At 39.2% G+C, this 14,025-nt stretch overlaps 1 protein-coding gene across 1 annotated transcript; it reads right to left on the bottom strand.

The window, feature by feature from the left end:
* Positions 1-5,293: 5,293 nt before the first annotated feature.
* On the bottom strand, positions 5,294-12,949 carry si:dkey-87k14.1 (leucine-rich repeat transmembrane protein FLRT2). Its single transcript, XM_059353880.1, has 2 exons — positions 12,597-12,949; positions 5,294-9,216 (listed from the first exon to the last, which is right to left on the bottom strand). The coding sequence occupies exon 2, from the start codon at positions 8,756-8,758 to the stop codon at positions 6,740-6,742; it is 2,019 nt and encodes a 672-aa protein (XP_059209863.1). The 5' UTR covers positions 8,759-9,216; positions 12,597-12,949; the 3' UTR covers positions 5,294-6,739.
* Positions 12,950-14,025: the final 1,076 nt, after the last annotated feature.

A 14,025-nucleotide genomic window follows, 5' to 3' on the forward strand; every position in this document is an offset into this window, starting at 1 on the left:
AGCATACATCATTAATTCTGGTGCACTGCTTCCTTGAATCTAAATAAGTCTCCATCCATGTCAGAGCTTTAGTGGAAAAATTAAACTTGGATAACTTTGACAACAGAACATTGTGATTTACGGTGTCAAAAGCTTTTCTGAAATCAAGGAAAACAGCACCAACAACACCCCCATTATCAAGGCTGGATTTAATTTGTTCAATAAAGTAACAGTTTGCGGTCTCAGTTGAATGGTTCTTTCTAAAACCAAATTGCATAGGGTGCAGTGGAAAATGGCCCTGATTTAAATGGTCCATCAACTGGTCGCACACTATCCTTTCACTCACTTTAGAAATGACAGGGAGTATACTGATAGGTCTGTAGTTGGTAACATCAGTTAGATCACCAGCCTTGTAAACAGGTGTTATTGCTGCTGTCTTCCAGGCCATAGGAAAAAAACTATGTTTGAAGGACAGGTTGACCAGATGTGTAATTGGAGTGGAGAGGATATATTTATACTTCTTCACAAATGCACAGTCACAATCAAAAACATCTTTAGCCTTTGAGTTCTTAAGGTGGTCTATGGTTTAACTATAGAGGATTCTGTAACCTCAGATATGTTAAAAAGTGGGAGATTATAATTTGGTGGTGTAATGCACTTCTCTCTGGGTCCAAATCCTTTTGCTAAGTCTTGCACAGAATCAATAAAATAAGTATTAAACTCAGAACAGATTTTGACTTTCTCTTGTGTTAATGTACCCTGTACTTGTAGCTCAAGCCCCTTATCTCTGTTACTATTGTGATCCTTTTTAAGGACCATATTCATGTTTTTCCAAGTTTGCCTGCTATTTCCTTCAGAGTCCTTAATAATGTTAATAAAAAAGTTTGCTTTTGATTTTCTCAGTTCTTTTACAACTTTGTTACGTAATTGTTGAAAGGTTCTCCTATCATGGGCTAGCCCAGACTTAACTGCAGTTTTTAATGCAAAGTCCCTCTGCCTCATTAAGGCCCATACTTGTTCACTGAGCCAGGGCAAGTTTTCCTTTTTCCTAGAGTAAGTGATATTTTTACTGAATTCACTTTTAACTTTGTTAATCATTGTCATTAAGCTCTCAGAGGCGTCATCAACATTATCTGTGGCAAGCAACTCACTCCAAGAAAGTTTTCTGAATTGGTTTTCAAAATCATTGATAAGCCGTTTTGGTATGATGTTAAAGACCTTTTTACTTTCCTGTTGATACTTAAACCTTTGCTTAGTTAGTTTCCTAGAGATCAGTGTCAAATTATGATCTGATATCCCAGTCAGAAAATTAAAAGTTTTAATTATTCTCTCTGCCTTATTACTAAATATTAGATCAATCTGAGTTTGGGACGATGAAGTGATCCTAGTGGGGCCTTGGACTAATTGTGTTAGGTCAAATTGGTTTGTAATATCTTTGAGTTTTTTTCTTTTTGATTTCTCCATCCAGTTTATGTTAAAATCACCAAGTAAAATTAGTTCTTTGTTTCTGTCAAATTCTTTCAAAATATTTCTCAAGTATTCATAAAACTTGCAATTAGATGAAGGTGGTCTATATATACAAATAACAGTAAAAGACATGTTGGCAGATAGGACCATTCGTACTGCTATACATTCCATATCCATACAGTTCAGGTCAACTTCTTTGCATTTAATGTGGTTTTTGACATGCATCAATAGCCCGCCTCCTCTACCAGTCTTTCTATCTTTTCTAAAAACATTATACCCAGGTACAATATATGCTGTGTCAGGTGATGAGTCCGTAAGCCATGATTCGGACAAGCAAAGAAAATCTATATTTGAGTCCATGAGCAGTTTTTCGAGTTGCTCCGTTTTAGAAGCGACACTTCGGATGTTTAAATGCCCCCCGAGTAGTCCTTTCGCAGAACTTTCGCATGGTTTGTTGTTTGAAGTAGCAGAAAGTTGCAATGTTTGTGATTAGGGATTTTACTACACACCGGGAGCACTCCAGTCACATTTGTCAGTGTGACAGGCTTCGAGGAAGATGGATTATTGTCACTTCGCTGGGGCAACTCGAAGTTAGTCAGATCAACAGTACCTTGTTTGATGGACGCAGCGCGCCATGGATCACCATTAACGTTACAGCTGGAGTTGGGCCCTGGGTTTTGGTGGACATCGCCAGCCAGCAGGAGTATGATAACGAGGTAGCTAACCGATCTCCTGAGGCGTTTGAATGGCCTCTCTCTCTCTGTGGATTGTAGTTGCTTTGCAGGAGCAGTCGCTTTTCCGTCGTTCAGTATCGTGGAGTAGGAGAAGAGCAGACTCCGCGTATCACAGGTAAAAACATTGTTTTCATTATGTTGCGGTAGGTATGCTGTTGCCCAACAACAACGTACCGATAAAACCAGGAGGGTAACGATGTAGCTTATGACTATGAATGCCTGGATCAAGTCTGCGATCATTGCCCTTCGTGCAACGTTAGTTTTAAAACAAAAACCGAGCTTATTGTTTGACTGGGGAACAGCGGAGGCAGCACCTGTAGCACCTGCCTTGCTACCTATGCGCACCGCCATTGTTCAAAATCGCCATTGACCAAATTCTCTCACTGGCTGCCTTTAACATTCCATCCACATCACTTAATCCGCATCAGCAGAAGTTTGCTCAGTTGCTGTGATAATCCTGTTGATGAATTTGGATGTAAAATCCTCAAATGTACGTCACTTTGGATAAAATTGTCTGCTAAATGACATTGTAGAATTGTGAAATGTTTCAAATATGTATGTCACTGTTGGATTGGCAAACTGCTTTTTTTTTTTTAAGGTTTGGGTTGTCTTTAACATGTTTTGTACCTGAAGACAAGAGTCTAATCTCCATTCACACAGTCACTCAGATTGTGAGGACGGCCAGCTCTAGGCAAATTTAAATAAGTGCCACACTCTTTTTTATTTCTTAATGATGGATTTAACTGAACTCTGTGGGTTGTCCAGTGAGTTGAATTTTTTTGTAGCCATCTCCTGACTTCTAGTTTTCAATGATCTTTTCTCTGAGTTGCTAGGAGTGTTCTTTTGTCTTCATGTTGCAGTTGTAGCAGGAATAGTGATGAACCAGAGATTGGACCTCCCAGACACACATGTTTTTATACTATAATCACTTGACACACATCAACTGTACTCAGGTGATCTCCATTTTACTAACTGAGACACTGCTGCATTAACTAGCTGGATCTCTGTTGAATTGGTTCAGTTACTTTAAAGGGGATGAATACTTATGCAATCATTTATTTTACCTTCTATATTTTTTAATAAATTGACACTATTTTCTAAAAATCTGTTTTCCCTTTGATATTAAAGATGTTTTTTTTGCAAATTATTTTTTAAAAAGGCCAAATTATATTGACCATGCCCATGGGTGAAACGTCCAAGGGGGGTGAATACTTTTGCAAGCCACTGTAGGGTGAATTCGGGTCATGTGGGACACTTTTGCAATTTTGACTTTGTTATATTTTTCTAAATTTAAAAATATTTTATGTGATTTCAGTCACATGACACCCATGGTAGACCAATAGTAAATGTTTTGATGACTATATTTACTTTAAGCAGGAAATAAAACAGCCAAACCTTAAGTGTCCCACATTACCAAGTGTCCCACATTCACTATTTTTTTTTAAATGTTTGTAGATTTTACAGTGAAAAACTGCTAAACCATGACAGTAAAAGGCCGTAAAATGATAAATGGGTTAATTCAGTTTCAGTAACAATGAAACACCGTAAATGCCAAAACAGTATTTTTTACATTTAAAAAAAAAAAAATTACCCCACTGTAAAAATACTGTAATATATGTACAAGCCATCATTTTTGCATTTATATTACACACCATATCTCTAACATAAATATACTGTAATATTTAATGGTCAAATCTTTAATTCATGCTGCATTTATAAAGTATTTTCAATTTGTCAATTATATGCCAGAACAGCATTTCTTTTGATGGAAAAGCGTTATATTTTTTACGGTAAAATATGGAATAAAATCTTAAACAGGAAATCAACAGTGCTAATATAATTTTACCGTAATATTACAAAAATTTGCACCACATTTATGACAGTAAAGTTCTGGCAACCACAGCTGAGGTTTTTTTTACTGTAAAAACAACAGTTTTTTTTTTTTTTTACTGTGTTGTCTGAAAGCTGGGGATCTGAAGATTAATTTGAAATGCAGCTCAGCACTGTGTGTCAAGTTGTTTTGATCACACCTGATGGGCTCGTTGAATCCACAAGAGCCTCAGCTTTCCAGGCATACCCTGGGGGGGTTTGTGTTTTTGCCCTGTAAAGAGGTATGTAGGGGAGACTTGTGGAAACCCATAGAACCCAATTCAGTCATATTTTGTGACTTTGAAAATGGCCAATGGATTGGTACCAAGCATTGCTAATGTCTAATACTGCTGCGGATGGGTTTACATTGGATCTAATGGAAATACAGATATTAAGCGCTAAATTTGGCTGAATTATATAAAGTATATCACTTAAATTTAAATAAATTGCCGAAGCCAATTGCATTTACAGTTGCAAAATCCCTTGTAACTCTCTAACTTGCTTGAAGAACCACTCTGCTCCACAAAGCAGACAAAATGCCTATTAAAACCTGAGCATAGAAATGAAAAAGGCTATTGCCTTTTTTAAAATCTAAACACACAAAACAAGTACTGAAAAAATAGAAATTAAATACAGCAATCAAGTAAATGTGCTTTGTTAATGCCAACTACTGACATCTGGACAAAAAAAACGAAATGTTTTTGGTATTGAGTAAAGATAATAATAAATAAGCAACATAATAAAAATAAATATAATACAATGTGCAAAACAGCATCATCCAACAGTTTAACTGTCTCTGTGAACTAATCACCATCATCCATCTAACTGTAACTTTTTATTCGTTTTTATTCGTTTTTTCAGGGTAGATTGGCATTGAAGAAGACCAATTATATATATATATATATATATATATATATATATATATATTATATTATATTATATTAGTGTATATAGTGGTATGATCCTTGTCAGTCCTCACATGATTGGTTCACACAGCATGCAGGTGACACCTGTAGTCAGCATCTGCAGTACCCACAGGTACTTTTTCTAATGAGAAAAGTAAGAAAAAACAAACAAAAAAAACCCCTCCCATCGTTGACTTATCAGAGCCGGCTCTTTGAAGCGGCTCGTTTGCGACCGACACATCACTACAAGGAGGTTTGTTTCACTATACAAGCTAAATTCAAGACATGAGAATGGACGTTTTCCCGGTTTCACCATGTAGTGTCACATTTTTCAATACCATATATCCAAAATATTCTGGTTTCTAAAACATAGTGTATAACAAGGCAGAACCTAGACCTCACATGTTTCTTCTAGGTTCACATTACGGGAAGCTCCAGGTTAGCTCATTAAGTTGTAGTAGCAAAGGTCTATTTGACGCTGTAGAGAGTGCTGACAGCTTGGTCATTAAATACTACTTGAATTCTTAATCTACATACAAAATAACCCTATAATCCACAACAGCTGCTAGCCACTGCTTTGACTTGTCATGTGAAGTCCACCAGCTGCACACAGTTCACTGCTGAGGCTGCTTCCATGTAGTTTTGTGTTAAGTAAGTGCACTCTCTTTGGGGAGGGAATGGTCCTTGGAGGATGATAAGTGCAAGCTAAAAAGTCACAAACAAAACTCTGCTACTCTTGCTGAACTCTGCGACATCAGTACACTTTTAACTGCTGCTGTAACTGAGTCAGTGATTGTCATTGTGGGACACAACATGGATAATTAGAGATATGTTTTTAATCAAATTTGTAATGAGGTAAATAAATAATCAAGAACAAGATTTTCTCAACAACAGTTCAGTTGAATGTATATACAGTACACCTTTTGTGCAAAACACGGATTCAAAAGACACTGTAAGCTGTTAACTTCAAGGCACATATAAACTGTTTTACCGTAAAATGATTTTTGCTGAACAAAAGGAAAAGAGTTTCTTCTTGTTTCTTAATGAGTTAAACATACAATAGATGGCAGATGTGCTTTTTTGCTGCTCACTCTGTGACACCCACCATCAAACACAGCTAGCACTAATAATATGACCCCTTAACTGTGATATCAATCTAGAAAAGCAGGTGAAAGCACTGCCGCCTGCCACTTTCTGTGAATATTTAATGTGTGACCTTTACATTTTCTTTTGAAGCAGAGAAAAACCCATTTGCATAAATATATGCCCTCTTTCCATTGCATGAATACAACCATTTGCACCTCTTTAGACTGTTGTGGCAATTAAAAAAATGTGCCAAATTATTGTGATGATTTGATTAAAACAGTCACGGGGAAAGTGTGTTGGATTGCATGGTTTTCAAAAAACGATGCCCTCTGGTGGTGAGTGTGTCTGATTTGTGCCTCTTTTTTCCTCCTTCTCTCTCACAGCTGGTTTCAGTACTGGTATGATGTAGTTCAGCTACAGTGTGGATTTCAATATGTGTTGTGGTTACAGCATACAATGACTTAAAAACCAAAAACGATCGTGCTGGTCTGTGTGCACAGAACTCAAACAGCAGAACCCCAGAAACCAATAACTTATATATCCAATGTTTTATATATAAAAAAAATAATAACGTCCATTTAGTTGTATAAATTACATTTCTTGAAGACACAGGGGTTTCAAATAATATTAACACTGTACAGTGTCCAGTAAAGCATGGATAGTTGTCTGTAAAAATGCTCCTGATGCTCTCCGAAACCATTATGTGCCACAAAAGTCTGCATCCTGAACATTGTTCTTGCAGTAAACTGTGCTGTTGTTCTCCAGGGGGCAGTCTCGGAAGCCAATGCCCCCATTAGGGGTGTAAATAGGCTGAATGCGGAAGTCTCCCTTGAGGAGCTGTTCATTGTTAAGTGAGACTATCTGGAAGCTAGTTTCAGTCATTTCCAGGATGGAATTATCTTTCTTGGTGCCTGCCTCGCAATAGTCATCTTTTCTCCGACCCCGGTTGTATTTCCACTGGGTGGAAGACTTGGATCGGCTCTTCTTGTGCATGTGCCCGCAGAAGATGCTGAGGAGTGCCACCAGCACCACAATCACCGCCCCGCCAATCAGCCCAGCTAGCAAGAAAGGTGACCTGGGTTCCTGCTGTGTGGCCTGCTCAGGGCCGGATGGTTTTTTGTTGTTGTCAGGGCTGAAAGAGGCAGCTGTGGTCATTGCCTCGGTGCACACAGTGTCATCTTTGGGGCGGTAATTATTGAATGCATCCAAGGGAATGACACAGATCCTGTAGGTGGACTTTGGCTCAAGATTAGCCAGTCTGATCCCCCGATGATCCCCACCCACTATCCTCTCCCTGACGGTGTCCCCTGTCAGACTGGGGCCCATCCTGGCCCAGGTCACCTTGTAGGCAGTGACTGGAAAAGCAGCCACCCAGCTGACATGGATAGCCGAGCCATTCAATATGGCAAACGTGACCTGCAAAGTGTCCCTCCTGGGGTCAAGAGGTTGCTTAGTCCTCAACCCCTCCTCTCTGGTTGAAAAGACAGGGTAAAGGGTCGGTAACGTGGGGAAGGGTTGTCTGGAGGAAGAGGAAACAAAGCGAGTGACCAGGGGGGATTCTGGGGAAGATGACAGGGATGGGATTGGAGCAGAGTCTGCTGGTTTAGTGGACAGGGGTGCCGTCACTGTGCTCTGTGGGCACTGGACCAGCTCAGCACTCAGCTCTCTGATCACCATACCCCGGAACTTTTCAGGTTTATGGCACATGAAGCCTCGCACATTGAGTGAGGCTGGCAGAGATTTAAGCCAGGACACCACCCATTTGATGCTGCAGTCACACAGCCAAAGATTGTTTCGAACAGTGAGTTGCCTGAGACTGACAAGGCCGTCAAAGACCCCCTTTGTCAATGACTGCAGCTGGTTGTTAGAAATATCCAACCTCTCCAGCTTGTGCAACCCTGTGAATGCCCTGGCAGGGATCCCATTTATTTGATTTTCCTGAAAGTTCAATTTGACAAGAACGTCCCCTGGGAGGAACGGGGGAGGGTATGTGAGTGAATTGCGAGCAAGGGACAACTCCCTGAGGGTGACCAGGTCCTGAAAAGTCCCTGGTGCAATCCCTTCATCTGTCAACAGGTTACCATCCAACAGGAGCCGCTGCAGGTGGGTGACATTCCTAAATGCTTCTTCTGCGATAACCGCAATCCGGTTCTCGTCCAATCGCAACTCTTTTAAATCATCTGGAAGACCAATAGGCACACTACTCAGGTGGTTTTTGGTGAGAAAAAGCATCTTCAGGCTTACCGCCTCACGGAAGGCCCCTTCCTCCACCCCTACAGTAGAAATGGAGTTATCATCCAAATGCAGCTCCTCCAGCCAGAGAAGCTGAGCCAAAGCTGCTCTGGAGATCGTCTGAATGTTGTTCTCCTGTAGATGGAGAACCCTTACATTTTTGGGCAGGTTAATGGGGAACTCATCCAGCTGGTTGCCGTAGAGAAACACAGTCTGCACAGACGCCACGTGATGGAGCTCCAATGGAAAACCAGCATTATTTATTTGGTTGTTGTGGAGGTAAAGGGTCTTATAACCCTCACCGATTCCCAGAGGCACTGAGGTCAGGCTCCGCTCGTTGCAGTAAACAAAGGTGCGATCACAGCGACACTCTTCGGGACAGTTGGAGGCCCGAGAGAACTGGAGGTGAAGGCCTAACAGTATAGGTATCCATGGCCTTAGAAAGGAGACCCAGTCTTTACTCCATAAACGCCACTGTATCTCCATTTCAACTGGATTAGAAAAGATGTAGACACAAAATCAGAGAAAAAATTATAAAGACATTAGGATTAGAAAAATCCAACAGTCATTGGATTTTGGCTTTTTGCCTAATAATACCACCATGTCCAGTCTGGTGCTGAAAAAAGGTCTTGAGTAATCCCTCGGCAATTAGTTGTCCAAAGCTTCCCAACGTAAGAGCAATGGTCTCATCAAGCAATATGATTCCATCACCAACCACTGTCTATAATTGAGCCGGGGGAAATTAATAAAGTTCATCACATTTTTCTCCTCTCGTCTCTTTTTAGAGCTCTCTTCACGGCACTTGATGCTGACAGAGGGATGTACAACACAGTGGAGGGTTTTCATTGGAGGTCCTCTTCCTCGCTTCCCTTCCTTTCACGTCACACACTGCTGGTTCCACAACGATAAAGCTTCTCTCTCACTTGACATTTGGATCCAGAAACCTGTTGCAAAATAGTAATAATAGGTAAATTAGTCTTTCTTCTCCTCAAAATGCAGGCTTTCCACAAAGGACCAAAGGATTTATTTTCTCTTTCTCTTCAATCCCACAGATGCAAAGCATTGTAAATTGGGAGAACAGAGCAGTGTGCATACAAATGACTTGCAGCGTTGTTACATATTCGTCAGACACACTGCTAGTGGGAAATTATATTTGAAAAGATTCTGAGGGCAGGGAAATGGTGGGAAAATACATTTAAAAAGTCTATAGGAAGATTAGTAATGTGAGCCTTGATCTAAACTGAAAACATACACTAAGCGGCTTCAGACTTCTTTTTTCTTTTACAGTTGATAACCATGAATGTGAACAAACTGACAAAAACAGCATTTAAAAAAACAAAAAACAGACTATATTGAAAGGAGCAAATTGGAGGTAGACCGATATATAGGCCGGCCGATACATCGGGCCGATATTTGCCTTTTTTACTTGTATCTGCATCGGCCGATACGTGCGTGCGTTCACCGATCAATTAGCCCATTTTACTGACCAACAGCAGGCAAGGCTCGGTGCAACATCTGCCATTCTCTGGTGAGCTGCTGCTGATACCGGAAAAAAGAAAAACATCAAATATGTGGATCATCTGAGGCACCACCACCTCCAGGCCTAAAACAACATACACATTGTTTGCTATACAACTGTTAATATGTTTTGTTTGTTTTGTTAAACCTCTGAAGTCCAGGAGATTTTGGTTCAAATTTGACAACTTCCTATGCATTAATGTCTGTCTCTGTTTAGCATCTTTCAGTCTGTCCTTACATCACATGCATGGCTCCTTTTTCTCCACACAAACATGGCTAACAGTCAGATTTTAAGTATAAAGCTGCCAGGAACCGAATATACAAACAAAAGACACAGGTGTCTATGGAAATGGAACATTTATTTAAATGTACCATTTGCCCACACAAAAACAGCAGAAAAAATAATAATCAGTTCTTTTTGCATGTAAAGTAAAAATAGTAATCGTTTTCATTGTAGCAAGAAAATTCACAATTTAAAAATGGTCTAGAAACATAAATGGCACACTGTGAAAGCTCCTATGATTGCACTTTCAACTGGCTTTCTCAGCTTGTCTACATATCATATATAAATAAATAAAAGTTATTACTGTAAATAAAATGTGTATTTTCAATAAATCGATGGACTCCAGAGGGTTAATAAATGTTTCCTTTTTTTGTTTAAATTGAGACTTGTGTAACATTTGTTGTCATTGTGTTGTTTTTATCATGTAAATGGAGGGAGAAAAGGCAATATCGGCTTCAAGAATCGGCCCAAAAAAATCGGCAGCACATATCGGAGAACCGTTAAGACTGATGTCAAAATAATCGGTATCTGCATCGGCCTTAAAAAACTGTATATCGGTCGACCACTAGTGCAAAAGCTTTACGTGAGTTGAGTTTTTGAAGCCATTGTAGGATAGTATCTTGCCCCAGAGCACAAGAAAAGACTCATTGTTGGGGTGAAATATCAAGAGATTAAATAAAGTGTTGGTGTCAGCTGATGTGGCAGATACAGTATTACCACAAGACTTGCTACAAAACCCAATATCTGCTCTTAATTCTTGCTAAATTAGACGCTGCATTCCTCCCTTCCCTTGATTCATGAAGTTTTACCGGCTGGAGGAGAGGACTGCTGGATGGTGATGAACGCAGCCTGTCAGCAGAGATAAGATGAGACAAATTTCTTGCACAGAAACAAAACTAAGATCGATGTGGGCGTCTCACAATGAGGAAAGGTGCTGCTGTGCGCACAAGGTCATAAGATTTAAATAAAGTGGAGGGACTTCCTACAGCATCAGTATTTATTGGCTCATGAACAAAAGCCTCAATATTTAGGTGAATTAAAGAAAAAAGATGATTAAAACTTAGGGCTGGGCAATATATCGATATAAAAAATATATCGATATATGTTTAAATGTGATATGGAATTAGACCATATCACATATATCAATATAGTTCAACTTTTTTTTCTTTCTTTATATATAAATGCTGACCTTACAAGAGTTTGTCACATTCAGTTATTTTGTAATGTTTGTTGTTCTTTTCTCATATAAATATATTTATTTCAGAAAAAGATTGGCCTGTTTTATTTCGTAGGCTCTTTATTTAAGATTTTTTATTTATTTAAATGTGCACTCTATGGAGCTTTGATCAAAAAAAAAAAAAAAAAAAAAGGTACTCCTGTTGTTATACAGTATTTATGTTCACTTAAATACTTAAATAAACAGTTTCAATAAAACTACTTGTAACATGTCATATTTGGCTTTGACTTTGACTGAACATTTGCTCTCTTCTGCTCTCGCACTTTGCAATAAAAATATCTGAATATATATCGTATATCGATATTCAGCCTGAATATATCGGGATATGACTTTTGGTCCATATCGCCCAGCCCTACTAAAGCTCTACTGCTACTACTGCACACATATGTTTACAATGCAATACAGTTAGCAAGTGATGATAATGTATTATTAGTGGTTGTTAGCTGGGTAGTGATGATTAATAAAATGGCACCAGGCAGCAGCAGCCAATTGACAGATTGTATTGAAATGTGGCCAAGGCAGGTCAACAGTTTTGTAATGTTTGTTTGGGGTCAAACAAGGAATCAAACAGAGACCAATTATGGTGTCCCAAACTCACCATTTTTTTTTTTAAATAGCAGGGTATTCGGCATCAATCCTATGACATATATTCATGTGCCTGCAAAACACTAGCCTAGAATAAAGAAGACTGCTGTTGTTGTTTTGCACCTCTGGCCAAGTGGAGAATTAGTGACTAGTTCATTTAGTGGCTTTAAGAGTCCACCTGAGGTTATAATCCACGAGTTTTGTTGCTGTTTTTTTCCTTTTCTGCTTTTAACACCTATTAAAAACGAATGGAGTGATGTAGACTATTAATGACAAAAAGTGTAGCCCATAAAATGATTATTATGAAGTTATTCCTAAACTGGTACAAGTTTGTCTGTTTCTTGCTGTCTGAAACTGTTTATTCTGACAGGAGTAAGTTTATATGGAAAGGCAATTTCCTGTAGGGTGATTGGGACAATAACACAATACCATGCCTTTTCCATGTGTTTATATGATTAATAATGACTCTTTCTGATAATCTTGTGTTGAAATTATAAAATAAAATAGAATTATTTAGGCCCTTCAGTTCTTAAAAAAACATTTAAACTGCATTAAACAAACTTATAGTGCTATTAAAACAACAAGAACAGCATAGATCAGTGAACTGATGGTGTGTGTTTTTTGGAATAAGAAATATATTCTCGGTTCACAAAAAGAAACTTAATTAACAGGGATCCTGCATTAAATTCCCGTTTTCTTACCTTCAGGAGAGCAGTAAGTCTCTGAGCTGCTCATCCAGTCCGTCAGCTCGTCTCTCCGCAGAGCGCTGCGCTCACACCGGGCACAAAGTCCGCATTATGCCCGCTGCTCCGCTACCAGCTCCGCCGCGGCTCAGGACTGGTCTTAGTGGTTTTTTTGATGGTGGAGAACTGGAGCATTCTGCTGAATGAGCGAAGCAGCCAGGAAGAGAGAAAGTTGAGGTGAGCAGCGGTCTGCTCCGCGTCTCCCCGCCTCCCTCAAACACACCACGGCAGCCTGAGAGTCCCGGCCGGCCGGCCGCGCTCCTCCGGAGAAGCCGCTCAAGTTGCTCCGCTGCCCTCAGAGGAGGAGAAGAAGACATGAAGCACAGAGGAGGAGAGAGAGAGAAGATCTCAACCTGAGCGACCCCGCTCCACCGATAGCAAACCTCAATATCAATATCCCATAGTCTGAGGATCCTTCCAGAGATGGTCCGGTCCTCCTGGAGCCCAGACACACACACACACACACACACACACACACACACACACACACTCTCTCTCTCACTCTCTCTCTCTCTCTCTCTCTCTCTCTCTCTCTCTCTCTCTCTCTCTTTTCATGGAGGTGTGTTAATACCGTTTTTCCAGTCTAGTTAACCAATTAAAATGTATTGAATCTAACAACATAAGAACCTACGTCATTGTGCATTCCCATGTATCGTAACGTTTCATATGTACATGCTTGTGCAAACTTACAACATGGAAGGTATAGAATAGATCAACCCCTCAGGGTCGCCAGCAAAAAGCGGCTGTGCCCCCCCCCCACTCTGTTCCTTAACCCTTTGATGCAAAGTGACCTGACTGAGTTTTTATTTCCTATATATTTGCAATAAATTAATTTCATCATTCAGTATTCCAGGTTTTCCTCAAACCACTTGTTTTTGATCATCATACATCCTAATTTTTTTGTTTTCATTTCAATTCAATTTTTGAATAAAACCCTGTTTTGTATCACTACGCTTCTAATGCACAACATGAGTCAAAAATTTCATTATGGGGTATTGTGGGGAGGAAAAATGTATTCAATGAATAAGGCTGTAACATAACAACATGTGGAAAAAGTGAAGCACTGTGAATACCTTCCAGATACACTGACAAAATGATACATAAACATGTTAAATATATTAAATATATGAGTTTGGCCCCTCTTACAGCTAAAGTAACTATTTGAAACTAATTATTATTATTATTATTATTATTATTATTATAATAATTATTATTATTATTATAATTATTATTATAGTATTAGGTAATTTCCTTTTAAATCAAGTTTGGATGAATGGGTCATTTTTTGACCCATGTGTGTAAAATTGATGTAATAAATTTAAAGACTATTTTCTTCATAAAGTATGAAAGGAAAAAGATAGATATTCAAAGAATACTTGGGCTATTC

Source organism: Centropristis striata, chromosome 16 (genome assembly GCF_030273125.1).
Source record: "Centropristis striata isolate RG_2023a ecotype Rhode Island chromosome 16, C.striata_1.0, whole genome shotgun sequence".
Classification (NCBI taxonomy): Eukaryota; Metazoa; Chordata; class Actinopteri; order Perciformes; family Serranidae; genus Centropristis; species Centropristis striata.